This window comes from Urocitellus parryii, chromosome 7 (assembly GCF_045843805.1).
Source record: "Urocitellus parryii isolate mUroPar1 chromosome 7, mUroPar1.hap1, whole genome shotgun sequence".
NCBI lineage: Eukaryota > Metazoa > Chordata > Mammalia > Rodentia > Sciuridae > Urocitellus > Urocitellus parryii.
Genome location: NC_135537.1, coordinates 100,884,785 through 100,898,367, shown reverse-complemented (window position 1 = coordinate 100,898,367; position 13,583 = coordinate 100,884,785). Strand labels below are relative to the sequence as shown.

Here is a 13,583-nt window from a genome sequence, read left to right as displayed (position 1 = left end):
ACAGACAAGATTTTGTGCTTTGAAATTTGTTACTTTATGAAATAATCACATATTATGTTAAAGAATCATCATATTTTATATTAAAGAAGTTTTAAGCTTTGAAGCTATCCATTAACTACCTGAAAAGACACCTCTAAAAAAGTATAAAAATAAAGGCCCCTCTAGGGGCAGCAGACACTTCTGAAGGCTGCTTCTAACTTGCAAAAAAAAAATCATCATATTTGATGCATAAGTATTCCCATTCTTGAATAAAAATGTTGTACAATACTGAGTATTTGCAACCTCAGTTACACCTACAAGCAGCAAGGACAGCACTTTGCCTGCCGGGAAGCATGGCTAGAACCATTGGAGCCCCCAGTGTCTTCACATGTTATGAAATAGTCACTTCAAAAGCAGGCATTTAATTACTAGGTTATCCAAGTCCACCTGGCTATTTATCAGAACATCTATGGAAATGGAAAATAATTTAAGTGTGGCCTTCTGTCATAACCTGCTGATTGGAGGTTGGGGGAGGAGGCAATCAGTTGTGCTCAAGAAGCTAAAGAGAGCTAAGGAGACAGCTCTGACCAGTCATGAAGACTGTGAGTCAAGGAGATTATGGGGTTTTTATGCCTTCTGTTATAGGCCCCTTTCATGTGGTTACATAGTTCTTCCAGTTTTAAAACAAAACAGTGTTCATTGAACACGCTACAGCCAAGTCAGTGGTCACCATTATATTCTCCAACATATATATGAGCTAAGGTGCCTTGGAGGTCAGTCTCCCTGCAGGCTGAATTAGGAAATAAAGGCTCAGGCTAAATTAGAATAATAAAAGTTCAAGTTCTCCTTCAAGGCAGGAAGGGAGAAAGCTAGGAGTAGAAAAACGATGAACATCTAAGGATCCGCTGCTCCCAAGACTAAGGCTCTTGCCAATACTTGATAAATAGGAACACTTGCTGACGAGTTATTCTGTGCATTTTCATATTTAAATGCAAAAGCAAATTACATACCTGAGATTTCTCTGAGGCACAAAGGCCCAGGCTTTATAAATAGTGGTCTCACTCATACCAATCTACCTAATGCGTGTCTACAGGCCTTATTAGTATCAGGTAAATGCCTTATTGGGCTACTGTTGTTCATGCTCAAGGGAGGGTTGGAAGGGGGAGCAGGAAAAAAAAAGAAAGACAAGGCAGCGAGGGAGGAAGGGGAAATGAGAGGAGGAAAAGAAAGAAAAGGAGCAGTAAGAAGTGACTTCTAAAGAGATTGCTGACCACTTAATTTTAACACTACATCCATCTTTAGGGGAAAAAGCAGCATGTGGAACCCCAGTCTGAGTGGTAAACAGTGACTCCGCGCTTTTTCTGCATAAAGTATATCCTTCCTAGCATTTACGTTTTATAGATCTCTTCCTCTGGCCAGGCTAGCAACCTTTGTTTCTTTTTATAAAAAAGAACAAAACTGCTTTTCTCTCCAGTGGCCCTTCAGAGGGGGTCTCTGGCCATCAATTTCCACAGAGGCTCAAGCAACTCTAGATTCTGATGTAGAAGACCAGTTTTGTTTTGTTTTGCTTTGCAGTACTGGGGATCAAATCCAGGGACTTGCTTGTGCTACTGAGCTTCAACCCCCCTGTGGACGAGGTGTTTTAAAGGTTAGCCTATGGGCAAACCCCTCCACATCCCCCACAACAATTTCTGATAATGAGCAGGACATTTGGATGACACCTGGACTGTATGCTTCACTACAGAAAGTCACAGGGTAACAGTGAACCCTCGGGCTTGCTATCCACTACATTACTGGCTAACTTCCCAAGATCCTTTACTCAAGTGCAAACAAAGCTTCCCTGTAACAGTCAATGCTGGGTTTCCAGTCACACCTGCTTGAAGGTGAGTATTTACTGAGTACTCATTAAAAGCCAGTCACTTTCCAGATAAAGAAACAGTCTGGGGGGGGGACACTTTCCCTTTCTAGTCCCAGGTCTATGAAATAATAGAGCAGAGCTTCAAAGCTAGCTCAAGGGGACACCTGGTCAGGTAAGAGTTTTGCTTTGTGGTTGCAAGCAGGTTCCAGACTCGCCCATGGGTCACTCACCTGCATCCTTGAGGAGACAGAGTCCAGAGCACCATTGCTTAGCTGGGCATTTTGATTCTTCAACACTTTCCTCTAATTCTCAGAACTTTCTGTTCTTTCCACTCCTAGTTCATTCTCCAATTTCTAACTTCCTGAGCTCCCAAGATCCTAATCAGAGGATTTGATTGAGGGAGAAGGTGGAGTGGGTTGGGGGTTATGACCGAGCTTAGCAAAATAGCTAGCTCCTCACCAGAAAAAGTCTTGCCACTCACAGGAGGAACAATATCATCCTCCCACCTCAATGAAAGAGGAGAAAGTTTCAAGTCACAAAATCCAAGTGGCCACAAACACACAATGTTAGGAGGACTACCTACAGAATTCTTACCTGGCAGCCATTTAGAACACACACAGCACTTTGCTTCACCTCTGCCTCATCTACAGGGACCATATCTCCTACCCTTTGTTGCCAGCCTTTTGGATTGTCGGTGTGCAACAGGGATTTTGTCAAGTGGCACACAGGAGGCAATGTTTGTCATTTTTTATTTGGCCCCGATTGGCCCCATTTGGGGGAGACTGTTTAAAACTCAAATATTAACAGCATGCATTTCTGGGATTTATGTGTACATGTGTTCCTTGTTTAAGGAGTCCTGTGAGAATTGGCATCATTTCAAAATCACACGGTGTTTTCAGACCTGCTTTATCGTATTTCTGTACAGTGAACATTAGCTTTTTCTTCCTACTAAAGGGAACCCAGAAACAAACACTTCTTTAAAAATAACAATCAACCTCTTTCTTTCCTCAAATTCCTAAGACAGCTACTTAATTCCCCAGTAGCCTGGTCTTGGCATGAAGACCAGAAACTCTGCCTCTGGCTCTCTCTAATTCCCGCCCCTCACCTGCAGGGCACTCACCCAGCTGCCAGGGCTCCTGCTGATACTTCCTCCACCTTATCAAACCCCTAGTCACTTGCTAGAGTGTTTCTAAGTCCGCACAAAAATATTATAAACACCTTACCTCAGTTTCCTATGAGTGTAGTTAAAAAAAAGTATTTTAGAAAGGATATATATATATATATATATATATATATATATATATATATATAGTTTGTTATTAAGAAGCCTGCTAAGTTTTAGAAAAGGTGCTAAAGTTATCTAAAGGTATGAAACGCTGAAGTTTGCACACTACCAGAATAATACTTCTGAGCAGAAACAGCACTCGAAGAACACTCTCCATCCACCCTCACCATCCCAACTGCTAGGATTGCTTGCTGAAAATGCCCTTATATGTTTGAATACTTTTCAGGAAAACATGGCCAAGAACTCTTGGAATTGCCCAGGGTAGAATTAGGTGCCAAATGCCAAGTGCCAATGTCTCGGCTGGCACTGAATCACGAGCCACCACACAGCTTTGTAGGTTCAAACAGCAATTCTTTATTCCGGATCTCACACCAGCTTCCACACGCGTTCAGGGGCAATTCCCAATATGTCCGTTCCCAAATCCTACTCCACGAGGCTTTTTCCAAATCCCGTTTTAATCTCAGGAGAACTCAACAGGAACAAGCAGCAGGAACACCCTAATCCCAGCAGCCATAATCTTCAACCTCAACTTCCCTAAAACCCATATTCTTAAACCGGGAAACGCCTTAAACCGGGAACACCCTAAACCCAAGGACCGGGATACTTCCTCAAACCTGCAGGATACTTCCTCAAACCTGGATCCACCCTCGATCACCTTGAGCAGGGTCATCTTACTAAAGCATACATGCAATGTCCCATCAAATGTCCTAAGCAGCATGGGGTACGCTGGCAAGGAGATTTTGATGCATCATAACTACTTGGTAATGGCCCTCAGCAATTAGGTAGTTAAATCTTTGCTCACATCTTTATTTGATCACTTAAACATTATACCATGATCAAGACAAGGGAGAAATAAGCCATGGGGAATGTGTGGTTACAAATGCTAAGTAAATGCTAAGATATAGATAAGATTGACACTAGGAAGACTCCAAGTAAGAAGCCAAAGCACTAGACAAGAAAACCCTCTGCAGTCTCATTTGCACCTCTGATCAAAAATATATCTAAAAACTACTTGGACCCAAGGCCACCCAAAGGTGAGAATGAGGTTTCTATTTACAAATGACTACAGAAATATAGATGGTGTCACATTTACAAACAGCAACAGAAATAACCAATGCAACAACTGTTCCTAACCTCCGTTGGTACTCACATGCTACCTTCCACCTGGATCCAACTCATTAGTCTAATGCCCCATCCTATGGCTGGCTTTGACACTCCTGTAGACTTCCAGGATGGCATCAGAGACAGTCAGTGATACCACCATCCAAATCCATCTGCCCTTCTCTGACAGCTCCCTCTCAGGCTTGACCCTAAATGTCTGCCTCATAGTAGTATTTGATCCTGCCCAATTCAACAAGAGCTCTCCAACTCAGAGCTGGTCCCCGATGCTCCAGTCCAGGAAGGCATCACCTTTTTAGTTTATATCATCATTACCTCTACAAGCCTCTGGTGTGAGTTTTCATGAACACTTATGAATCAATGACCTGTTTTCTTCTCTTGAAGAAATGACTTATGCCAGTTTACAAGTGGCTCTTTACATATACACCTGGGTATAAATTGATTATATGGAAAAAAGTGATTCTACCAGCCACAGGGAAAAAAATCCTACTCCATAATATGCTCCATACATATCTGCTCAATGTGGACTAAGAATTCTAACTCATGTTGCGGTGTGCATCTGAGTCGAGAGGTTTGTGGTTGGCCTGTGCAGGCCTTGGCCCTGAGAAAACCTCCAGTGAGCTGTAACCTTTGGATTTTGAAACCAATACACACAGGGTAATACTATATTTAGTTTACTTCTTTCAAGTTCTTACCCGAGAATGATCAGTTTTAAGAAATGAAACAGGTTATTCTCATTACTTAGTTCAAGGATGGCTCTCACTCTCTGCATGGATAGGAGTCCCAAGCAGTTCTTCGCACTGACCTATACATTTTCACAAGAGAGAGGCCTGTTACATGGCTCCAGCCAATTGCGTCTTCAGATTCACCTGGACTGAACTAAACTTTTCTTATTCTCGGATCTTCCCTTGCCTGAGCCCTAGTTATTTATATTACACAACTTTCAAACTGCTACAGTGAAGGCAATCCAAAAGAGTCCCAGATCTTCCACTGATTCTATGGCATAACTTCATCTCTCTGGGTTCAGTTTTCTCATGTATAAAATGTGAGTGTGAAATGAGAAGACTTTTAGGGAAGAAGAAAGCTAATATTTCCTGAATACTTATTGTGGGCCAGGCAGACACTGTGTAGCTGAAGGAGGGCAGAAGCCATCACTTCTGTTTTCCAGATGAGGGATGTGAAGGCCACGATCAGGGGAACATGCCCAGGGCTGTCTGGTCTAGCAGAGGAGACAGCCCACCCTTGCCATGGCTCTCTGGCTCTCCAGTCCTTTCTGGCTCCAACATGCTCTTGTCCTTCCCTTAAGTGAAGCCACTAGGTCTGAGCCCTAACCATGCCAAAAGGTTTCCAGGTGCGCCAGGGAAGAACATCTTCACTAGGGGGTCATGGCTCTTAATCTGACCAAGCAAACTAGACCAAAATAAACAGAAAACCTTGCACATTGATTATAAAAGTGTTTTTAAAACAAATAAACTCCACAAAGACTGCTTCCATCCTCTGCTCAAAGTTACAGAGCAGCAGTAAACACAAAACTTCAGAGGATGGTGCTCCTCACTGGCCAGCAGGGACAGTCTGGCTTCAGGTCACTGCTACGGGTTGGTGAGCTGCCACAGAATACACAGGCATGGGACTCTTGGGACAGGGTATGCTCAAAAAAATCAGATGATGCTCAAACATTTAAGAAAGGCTTCTGGACTCTTGGTCCTAAGCCGAGCTGCCTTGTGTAGGCTACAGTGTGGGGCTTCACTGCCTTTCCCGTATGGATCCACAGCATGAGTGCTGACGTCCTCTTTACGGCCCTGAGCGTTCATTCAGAGGAAATTTAAAAGGTGTAGTTTACACAGATTCTCTGTGCTGCTGCTTTAAAAAAGTGGAGCTGGGAAACAGCCAGTGTGGGCTGTGAGGAGAAGCGGCCAAACCAAAAGTGCAGACTCTTCTTGTTTTCATATGCATGCAAAGCTGATGGGAAGAGGAAAGTGATAAAAACCCGGTGAGATGGGAATGGGCTGGTAAATGGCGCTCCTGGTTCTCAAAGCAGGAACAAAGCAACAGCATTTCTTTCTGATCCTCAGTCCCTGAAATAGTTCCAGATTAACAGGATTTTCACCACTACCTTATGAATGAATGAAGCTCTTCTTTCCCTGCCATAGAAATCCATATGACATATATCAAAACATCTATAACTGGTAAACACCACACACACACACACACACACACACACACACACACACACACATATTTTTGAAAGGCAAAGCAAGTTCAGTATCTATTCCTAAGACCTATGAATTCTGAAAAATCAGCTCTCTATTTCTATAGCCACAGAGAAAAAAACAGGAAGTCTGTATACCGGATAGTAAAATAATAGATTTTAATTTTCTTTCTGCTTATCTGGTGTTTTGAATTGTTCTACAGAGAACTTGTATAATTATTTTAATAAGGCACAATGACTTTATGCTAAGCTAGAACTTAAAAACCACATTGTAAATGCCCTTACAACTTCTCACATAATAAGAATTAGGCATTTCTTACACTTCTTGCTAAATTAGAAATGTCTACCCTGTGTCTTTGCCAATACCCTTGCCACAGCGATGGCAGTGCCACCGAGGAATGCTTAAAACCTCTTGCCAACCTCTTAGGAAAAGTTAAATTCTACTCCTTATCCATATGTAATTAGCAGAGGTAAAATATTAAGCTACCTTCACCTTCTCAATAGGAATAAAATATAAAGCCAACTTTTCTCTACAGTAGTTCATTCATTCTATGTTTCTATAGATCTGGCATAAGTTGGGTTGGTAGATGAAAATTTCATATGGATGAATCTAAGAATTTGTCTAAAACTAAAAACTAATACTAATAACAAAATGTTAGTAAGCCAGCCAGGGCTCTCTGCAGAAGGATACATATGCTCCTCCTTGGCACTCAGCTGAGAAAAAATGGGAAAGGCCTCTTATTCTACCTCTACACCTAAAAGCAGTAAGTGAGGGGATCCTGTGTTTCACAACATCCTTCTGCCTATGTGTTGAAAGTTATAAACACTGAAAATTTACCTAGGGAGAGGAAAGCCAGCAGCCACAAAGCAAAGAGTAGGTAAGGGGTCAGAGTGCCACTGAGAACTTGGCTGCTTCTTCCTTTCAACCTTTCACGTTTTTTTTTTTTTTTTTTTTTTTTTTTTAATGAACCCTACAAAGAGATGAAGAAGGCAAGGAAGGCAGAGCAGGAGCACTAAGAAAGAATCTTCCTGAAAGGGTCTTGAGGTTTCCCTATACCTTCCCACCCATTAGCCCCTAAATGCATATGTTCTGATTTAATTTTCACAACTGGGAGGGCATGACCTTCACTTTGACCTGCTCATATACAACTGTGGCACTCAATGATTCAAGCTTGGGTGTCTCTCGAATGCTCTCGTTTCTTCTTGTCCCATCCTAAATGTAGCAGCTGTTACTCTGACAAGTTCCCATGCTAGCCCTATGCTATGTGACATCCCAGTGTCCCTTTCTACAGTGTGAGGATGAGTTCCCAGTAGCAGATGTTACACAAGTGAAATTCTCCTTCCTGGAACATTGGTTTGACGCTCTCCTGCTGGAATGTAATACCCCTGGGGACAGAGGCTATCTTTTTACTCTTATAGAATTCTCCGTGCCTACACAGAGCCCAAGCCAGGCTGGAAGCACAGTGTGACCTCTGGAATGCTCTTCTGCAACTGTGGAGAGATGACCGACTAACAACAAACACCTCTTCTATCCCTGGGCCCTGAATTTTGGCTTCTCTTTTTACTATTACCAAGAACCCCTGTTTGTTGAACACATTTCTGTTTTACACAGTGTCCTCACAAACACATATTGGAATGTGACTGTGATTTTGATATATCACCTTCAAAGGGCTTAACCAGTGGGGGCAATGCAGAGAAAACCCAGGAGGCAGGCTGGGTCCCTGACTTACCGTCACTTCCACTGACTGCATGGAGAGGTCACATGGTGGCTTCAGGGCTTTGGGCCTCGTGGCATACCAGAAAGTTGTGATGGCTGCAAACGCTCCAAAGCCCATAAGTGTGTTGGTTGGAAGGGTGCGCACGTACTGCCGGATGTCAACCAGCTCTGGCATTCGAAAATACTGGAACAATTCGTGGGCTTGCATGGTCCTGTGCTAGTGGTGCCCTAGGTCGAATTCTGTCAGAACAGAAAATGTCACATTCATTACAGAGAGAAAGGACGCCTCACCAGAATCCCCAGAGGCTGTGGCATTCAGCCCGCAGTCTAATAGCCCATGATCTGGGTAGTTCCCTGGTTGTCAAATTTCATTTTTATAAAAAGAATTTAGGAATTAATTTCTGTTCCCTTTCTCCATTATCTTGTGTTTAAAAAAAGGAAAGAAAGAAAACAAATACATTACCTTGCTTTTATTAACCACACTAAAAAGATTTTACTCATAAAGAATTCTTACCACAAGATGCTCAAATAAGTGGCACCACAAGTTTCTACCTTCTTCCGGGATATTACATCTCTGCTTTCCTCCACCTAATCAAATACACTCCACTCCCTTTAGCAAGGCTAATGGGGACACAAAGGCAAAGATCAGACAAGCCCAAACCACCTACAGTCTCAGAACAAGTTCCTCAACTGGTAAAACAGACCAATCCAAATTTCAAAAATGTCTCTGACCTTGCTGGTACTCTTCCCACCACAAAAGTGGAATATAAATGCTGGAAACCCACAGATGGCTATTCTGACTAGATCATTTTCTTTTATATTCCCCAGGACATCATATCTAAAATAAATGAATAAATTGGTGTCCATAAACTTTAAGCCAAACACTGGAAACCTAGAAAGAGGTTATCATATAGTATTTGAGAGAAAGTATAGATTAATAATTAGGATCCAAGATTCTGGAATTAAATCTGGCCTCTCCAGCTTGTTAGCTATATGATTTGGGACAAAATACATTAGCTCTCTGTACCTTAGTTTTTTTTTAATCTATAAATGAAGGTGAAAATAATACCTATCTCATTGGACTTTCATAACTACTAAATGTTTCAAATAAACAGTTTAGGATAATGCCATACCCCAGAAAACACACAATAAATGGTAGATATTGCTATTATTTCCTCTACCAACAGTCTGTGATTAGTCCGGAAGACACAACAGTAAGTTACTCAGATGATAAAAAACGATGCTTGCCTACAGTTTGCAAACTTAAGAAGTCAAAACACACAGAAGAAATCAGATGAATAGCTTGATAGATGTCAAAAGCCTCAAACTTAATGTTACAGACAATTTATACATAGTCTAAAAACTAAATGTGCAGTACCGATAAATAAATGAGAATAATTCTAGTAAGAAAACTGTTGATGAAGAACTATTCTGAAGATTGGCAGCAAAGGGAAGGAAATAATAGTAAATGAGCTGGAAGCCTTTTCTTTGGTAATTCCGATAAGTATGCACATTGGCACTCTAAGTTCAGATGGTACTTGTGAGCTACTTACTATATATTTCCTTAAATAGCTAGGTTACAAGACTGAAAAGATTTTTCTTCTCTTAAATATAGACATTTTCTATGTAAACTCAAATCTATACTATTGATATACCTAGCCTAGTTCTCTCATTAGATTAGAAGCCAGCTTGTCACAAGTTATGAAGGATTCATTTCTGTTTTCTTTAAAAATATCAGGATGTCTGTATGGCCTGGCCATTAGTTGATGTTGTAAAGCTGATTGGAATGCCTGCCCGTGCCCTGAACTCACCCAGGTCCGGTTTTCCCTGACCAGATAACAACCCTTTCCTAAACCTTAGTGACACCTCATAAATTCTGGCCTTCCCTGGCCGGACAATGACCCTCTCTGAGTCTCTAAGATCTCCATAAATTCTGATGCCGGGGCCAGCAAAAATGTAAACTTGTGTTATGCTCCTCAGAGTGTTGTTATCTGTAACCCCCCCTTTGTGTAACTTTTTGGGCTATAAAACTGGGCCACAAAGAAGCCTCGGGGCTGTCTTGTTCCCGCTGTTTTGGGAGGGAAAGGCAGCCCGGCCGGTCGAAATAATAAGCTTGCTTTAATTTGGATTTAATTGGAGTCAGTGGTCTTTTCTTGCGTCCTGGTCTAACACTATTATATATATTTTTTCAAAGAGTAGCAAAATATTAAGCTGCTTTTACTAACCAATAACGTCACAGGAACCAATATAATGCTTGGGCTACTATGGCTCTGGATAAGATGTGCATGCATGTAAGCGCATGCACACACACACACACACACACACACAACACAACATACACACTAACACACAACATACACACAGAGGGAATGTCAAGGTTTAACATGACGAGAGAAAGAACAGATAAGCCAATGTCTTCAGGTCAAAACTCTGGAGAGAAAGCTCCAGCACTCACAAAACCACTCACCATCTGTGTCACCAACAGCTGACTTCTAGGTGACATACCACTGCAGAAACAGAAAAGGGCAGCAGGCTGGGGGTGGAGCGGGGGTCTGGAGGCACTCGGCTGGCACTTGCCTGGCCTGCCAAGGTCTTTCAGGGCACTCGTCACATGCCGAGGCATACACTGCTGCCCAGTGGGCTAAAGGTAACTAGCAGACAAAATCCATACTTGACTTCTCAGGAGAACAGGGGGTGGAGGATGGGCCAATGAGGAGCTGGGAGCAGAGTCACCCCATTGCTCCACCCATGGGCAGGGACCGGCATCAGTGAGTGCTGCTGCCAGTACCAGTTCTGCAAACAGACACTGTTTTCTTTCTGCTCAGCTTCCCATCAAGAAGAGACAATGGGCATATATATTTTTTTTTTTTTTTTAAAAACCACTGGAATGAAATAGGAAGTTGGGTGCTTGGTCTAACCAAAATGAGACATACCCAGAAAGAAACAGATTGCTAAGAGCTCACTCAGCACAGACTTATTCTAGGTGAATTCATAGGAATTCTGCTAGTCCCATCACTGTGCACATCTGAGCACCTAGGTTGTAGGGGCACTGTGCTAGGAGTACTGAGGTGAATGTGCCAGTGGCTGGGTGTGGCCTTCAATGGGCTATCTTGTAGGGGAGACACAAAATTAAACAAGCAAGGTCCACCTGGCATCAGGGAGGGTCTTGCCAGGCAAACTGTCCAAACAGTATTGCAACTCTACAAAGACAACAACTTTACAAGTCTAATGTGCAAACTTGCACTGCCCTCAAATCATTCCACCTTCCAGTTGTCTTCATCACCTTGCAGCACTTCAATCTGAAAAGGAATTATTCACCCCTTATACCCCCCAACCCCAGGTCCTTCTCTCTTCTTCCCCCAAAGTTTCTTCAGTAATTCCCCACAAATTCTAGATTATGTGAATTCACAGGTGCTATTCAATAGAATCCCATCCCTGAGTGAGAAGAGCAAACAATCCCCTTCCACACAAAGACAGTCATACACAGGAGATTAATTTGTCCATTTTAAGCATCAGCAGTCAAGCTACAGTCTGCACTACACCAACAGGAAAGTTTAATAAGTCTGGGAAGAAAAAGTTTTTAAAAAATCTTTAGAAAACTGCAGACTGAATGGCTCACATGGAAGAGTATTTTATTAGATGCTAATCTGTAAGGCCAAGCATTTAAATTCAGCCAAATTCCTACATTTAGTGGGTGATCACGATAAGCTATTGGAGGTTTTAAGCCATTCTGCTCAGCTGGTGGCCAGGTAACAAGCTGCAAACCAACTTCAATGAACAAATTGGTTAATACTGTACATGGGAAAACTATGTATAAAGAACTAAGACAATACCCCATTTTGATCCTTGTGAAAAACAACTCTCATGGATGAAATGGAGAACATAATCTTTCCCCTTCAATTCATCTGCTATTAAGAAAAAGAAAACGAGGGGCAATAAATAGCCCTGATGTGCTATATGTGATCATAAACACCATGCCTTATGACTGAGGTTTAACAAATCTCTAAGAAATATTCACGTACTTGCTAATAAATGGTTAAAACTAACGGATGGATTGTGTTCTCATTTCAATGGTGTTCTAGTTGGAGGTTTTTTTTTATTCTTTCAAAAGCAAATTTCCATATTGTCATCTAAAGAAGTTTATAGCCCAGGCATATAAATCATGTTGCTGCTATTTGCTAAGAATATTATTCAACTGGCTTAAAGGCTTAGGAAGCTGGTATTTCTAAGTTGTGAACACACAAGGCTACGGACAGCTAGCTTCTCCTGCTACAGCTACTCTTGGGCATCTTTCTCCCCTCACTTACAAAAAGTGGATTTGCTCAGCTGGGTCTTTTGAATTGCCTATGAAGAAATTCAAAATGAAAGTCTAAAACTACAGAAATGACATGGGATGTAACAATCATCAGGGAAATCTGTCACAAGCCCAGTGTAAAGAACCAGAACAGAGGACGCCTTTAAACAGACATGAGTAGAAAGAGAGGGTGCATCTTACTGGAACATCACAATAGCACAAGATGGTGAGGAAACCAAGGCCAGAGACCAATCTACACAAGTGATACCTAACTTCTGCTGGGCCACTGACCCTATCCACCATGAACACCCACATGATCACCTCACAAGCAGGGCTTGCAAGCCCCCTTCAGCCAGCCCCAGTTAAGAAACCGTGAGAACAGGTTCTCTACAGAAGGCTGAAAGCACCCCCTTTGTTTGACCCTAGCTTGGCAGAGCTCGGGCCTCTGAGAGGAACAAGAGAGCAACAGCCAGGCCATTTGCTGTTCTTTCAATTTGCCACTCCAGAACTGTTGGATTCTTGCTCCTTCACCCTGGCTGGCAAATCACCTAAAGCTAGATTTGTTAAGCCACCACCTCCAGAACCAAAAGAGCAGTAGGGCTGTCCCTAGAGAGAGGGAGGCCCAGACACTCCAGAGAGACGCCAGTGTCTCCCAGTTAGAGAGGGAGGCAGAGGTTGCTATCCAAACCCTCCCCATGCCGTGGCACTGCTGCCCTTGGCCGAAGAAGGACAAAGACCATTTGGATAACTTTGGGATCCCATGCACAAATAAGCTTTTAGACATAAGCCTGTAGTTCCACAGAGAATTAATTATTCCCATCCACGGCCTTGAGGCTTTTCTTTTCAACTAAGTACAATAAACTTTAAACCAGTGGGTTTTTAATTTCAATTAAAGGGATTCAATGGTTTATCAATTCAATTTCCATGAAGATTAAAAATGGAGGAACAAAGCAAACAAAGGTGGCCCTGTTTTTACAAACTTGATTTCATGAACTCTTCAAGTCAAGCTGAATCTAAATACTCCAACACTTACACCACTTTGCGCCCATCCCTCCTAAAACCATCAGAGAAAGAATGGGACATAACACTTTCAAAAGCAAGCATAATGCAATGCTATTTTTC

The 13,583-nt window shown here is 42.2% G+C and overlaps 1 protein-coding gene across 6 annotated transcripts in view; it reads right to left on the bottom strand.

Annotated features, from left to right (window-relative positions):
- The window catches only part of LOC144255741 (long-chain-fatty-acid--CoA ligase 1-like), a 57,724-nt gene that overhangs the window by 31,595 nt on the left and 12,546 nt on the right, over positions 1 to 13,583 (bottom strand). For 5 of the 6 annotated variants that reach the window (XR_013343909.1, XM_077800564.1, XM_077800563.1 and 2 more), the window contains exon 2: positions 8,181 to 8,407. Coding sequence is in view for 5 of the 6 variants with exons in the window: in XM_077800564.1 (XP_077656690.1) it covers positions 8,181 to 8,375 (195 nt within the window). In the remaining variant the exon portion in view is untranslated. Of the gene's footprint in view, positions 1 to 8,180; positions 8,408 to 10,634; positions 10,728 to 13,583 lie in introns of those variants that run through there. The other variant, XM_077800565.1, reaches the window with a different exon arrangement.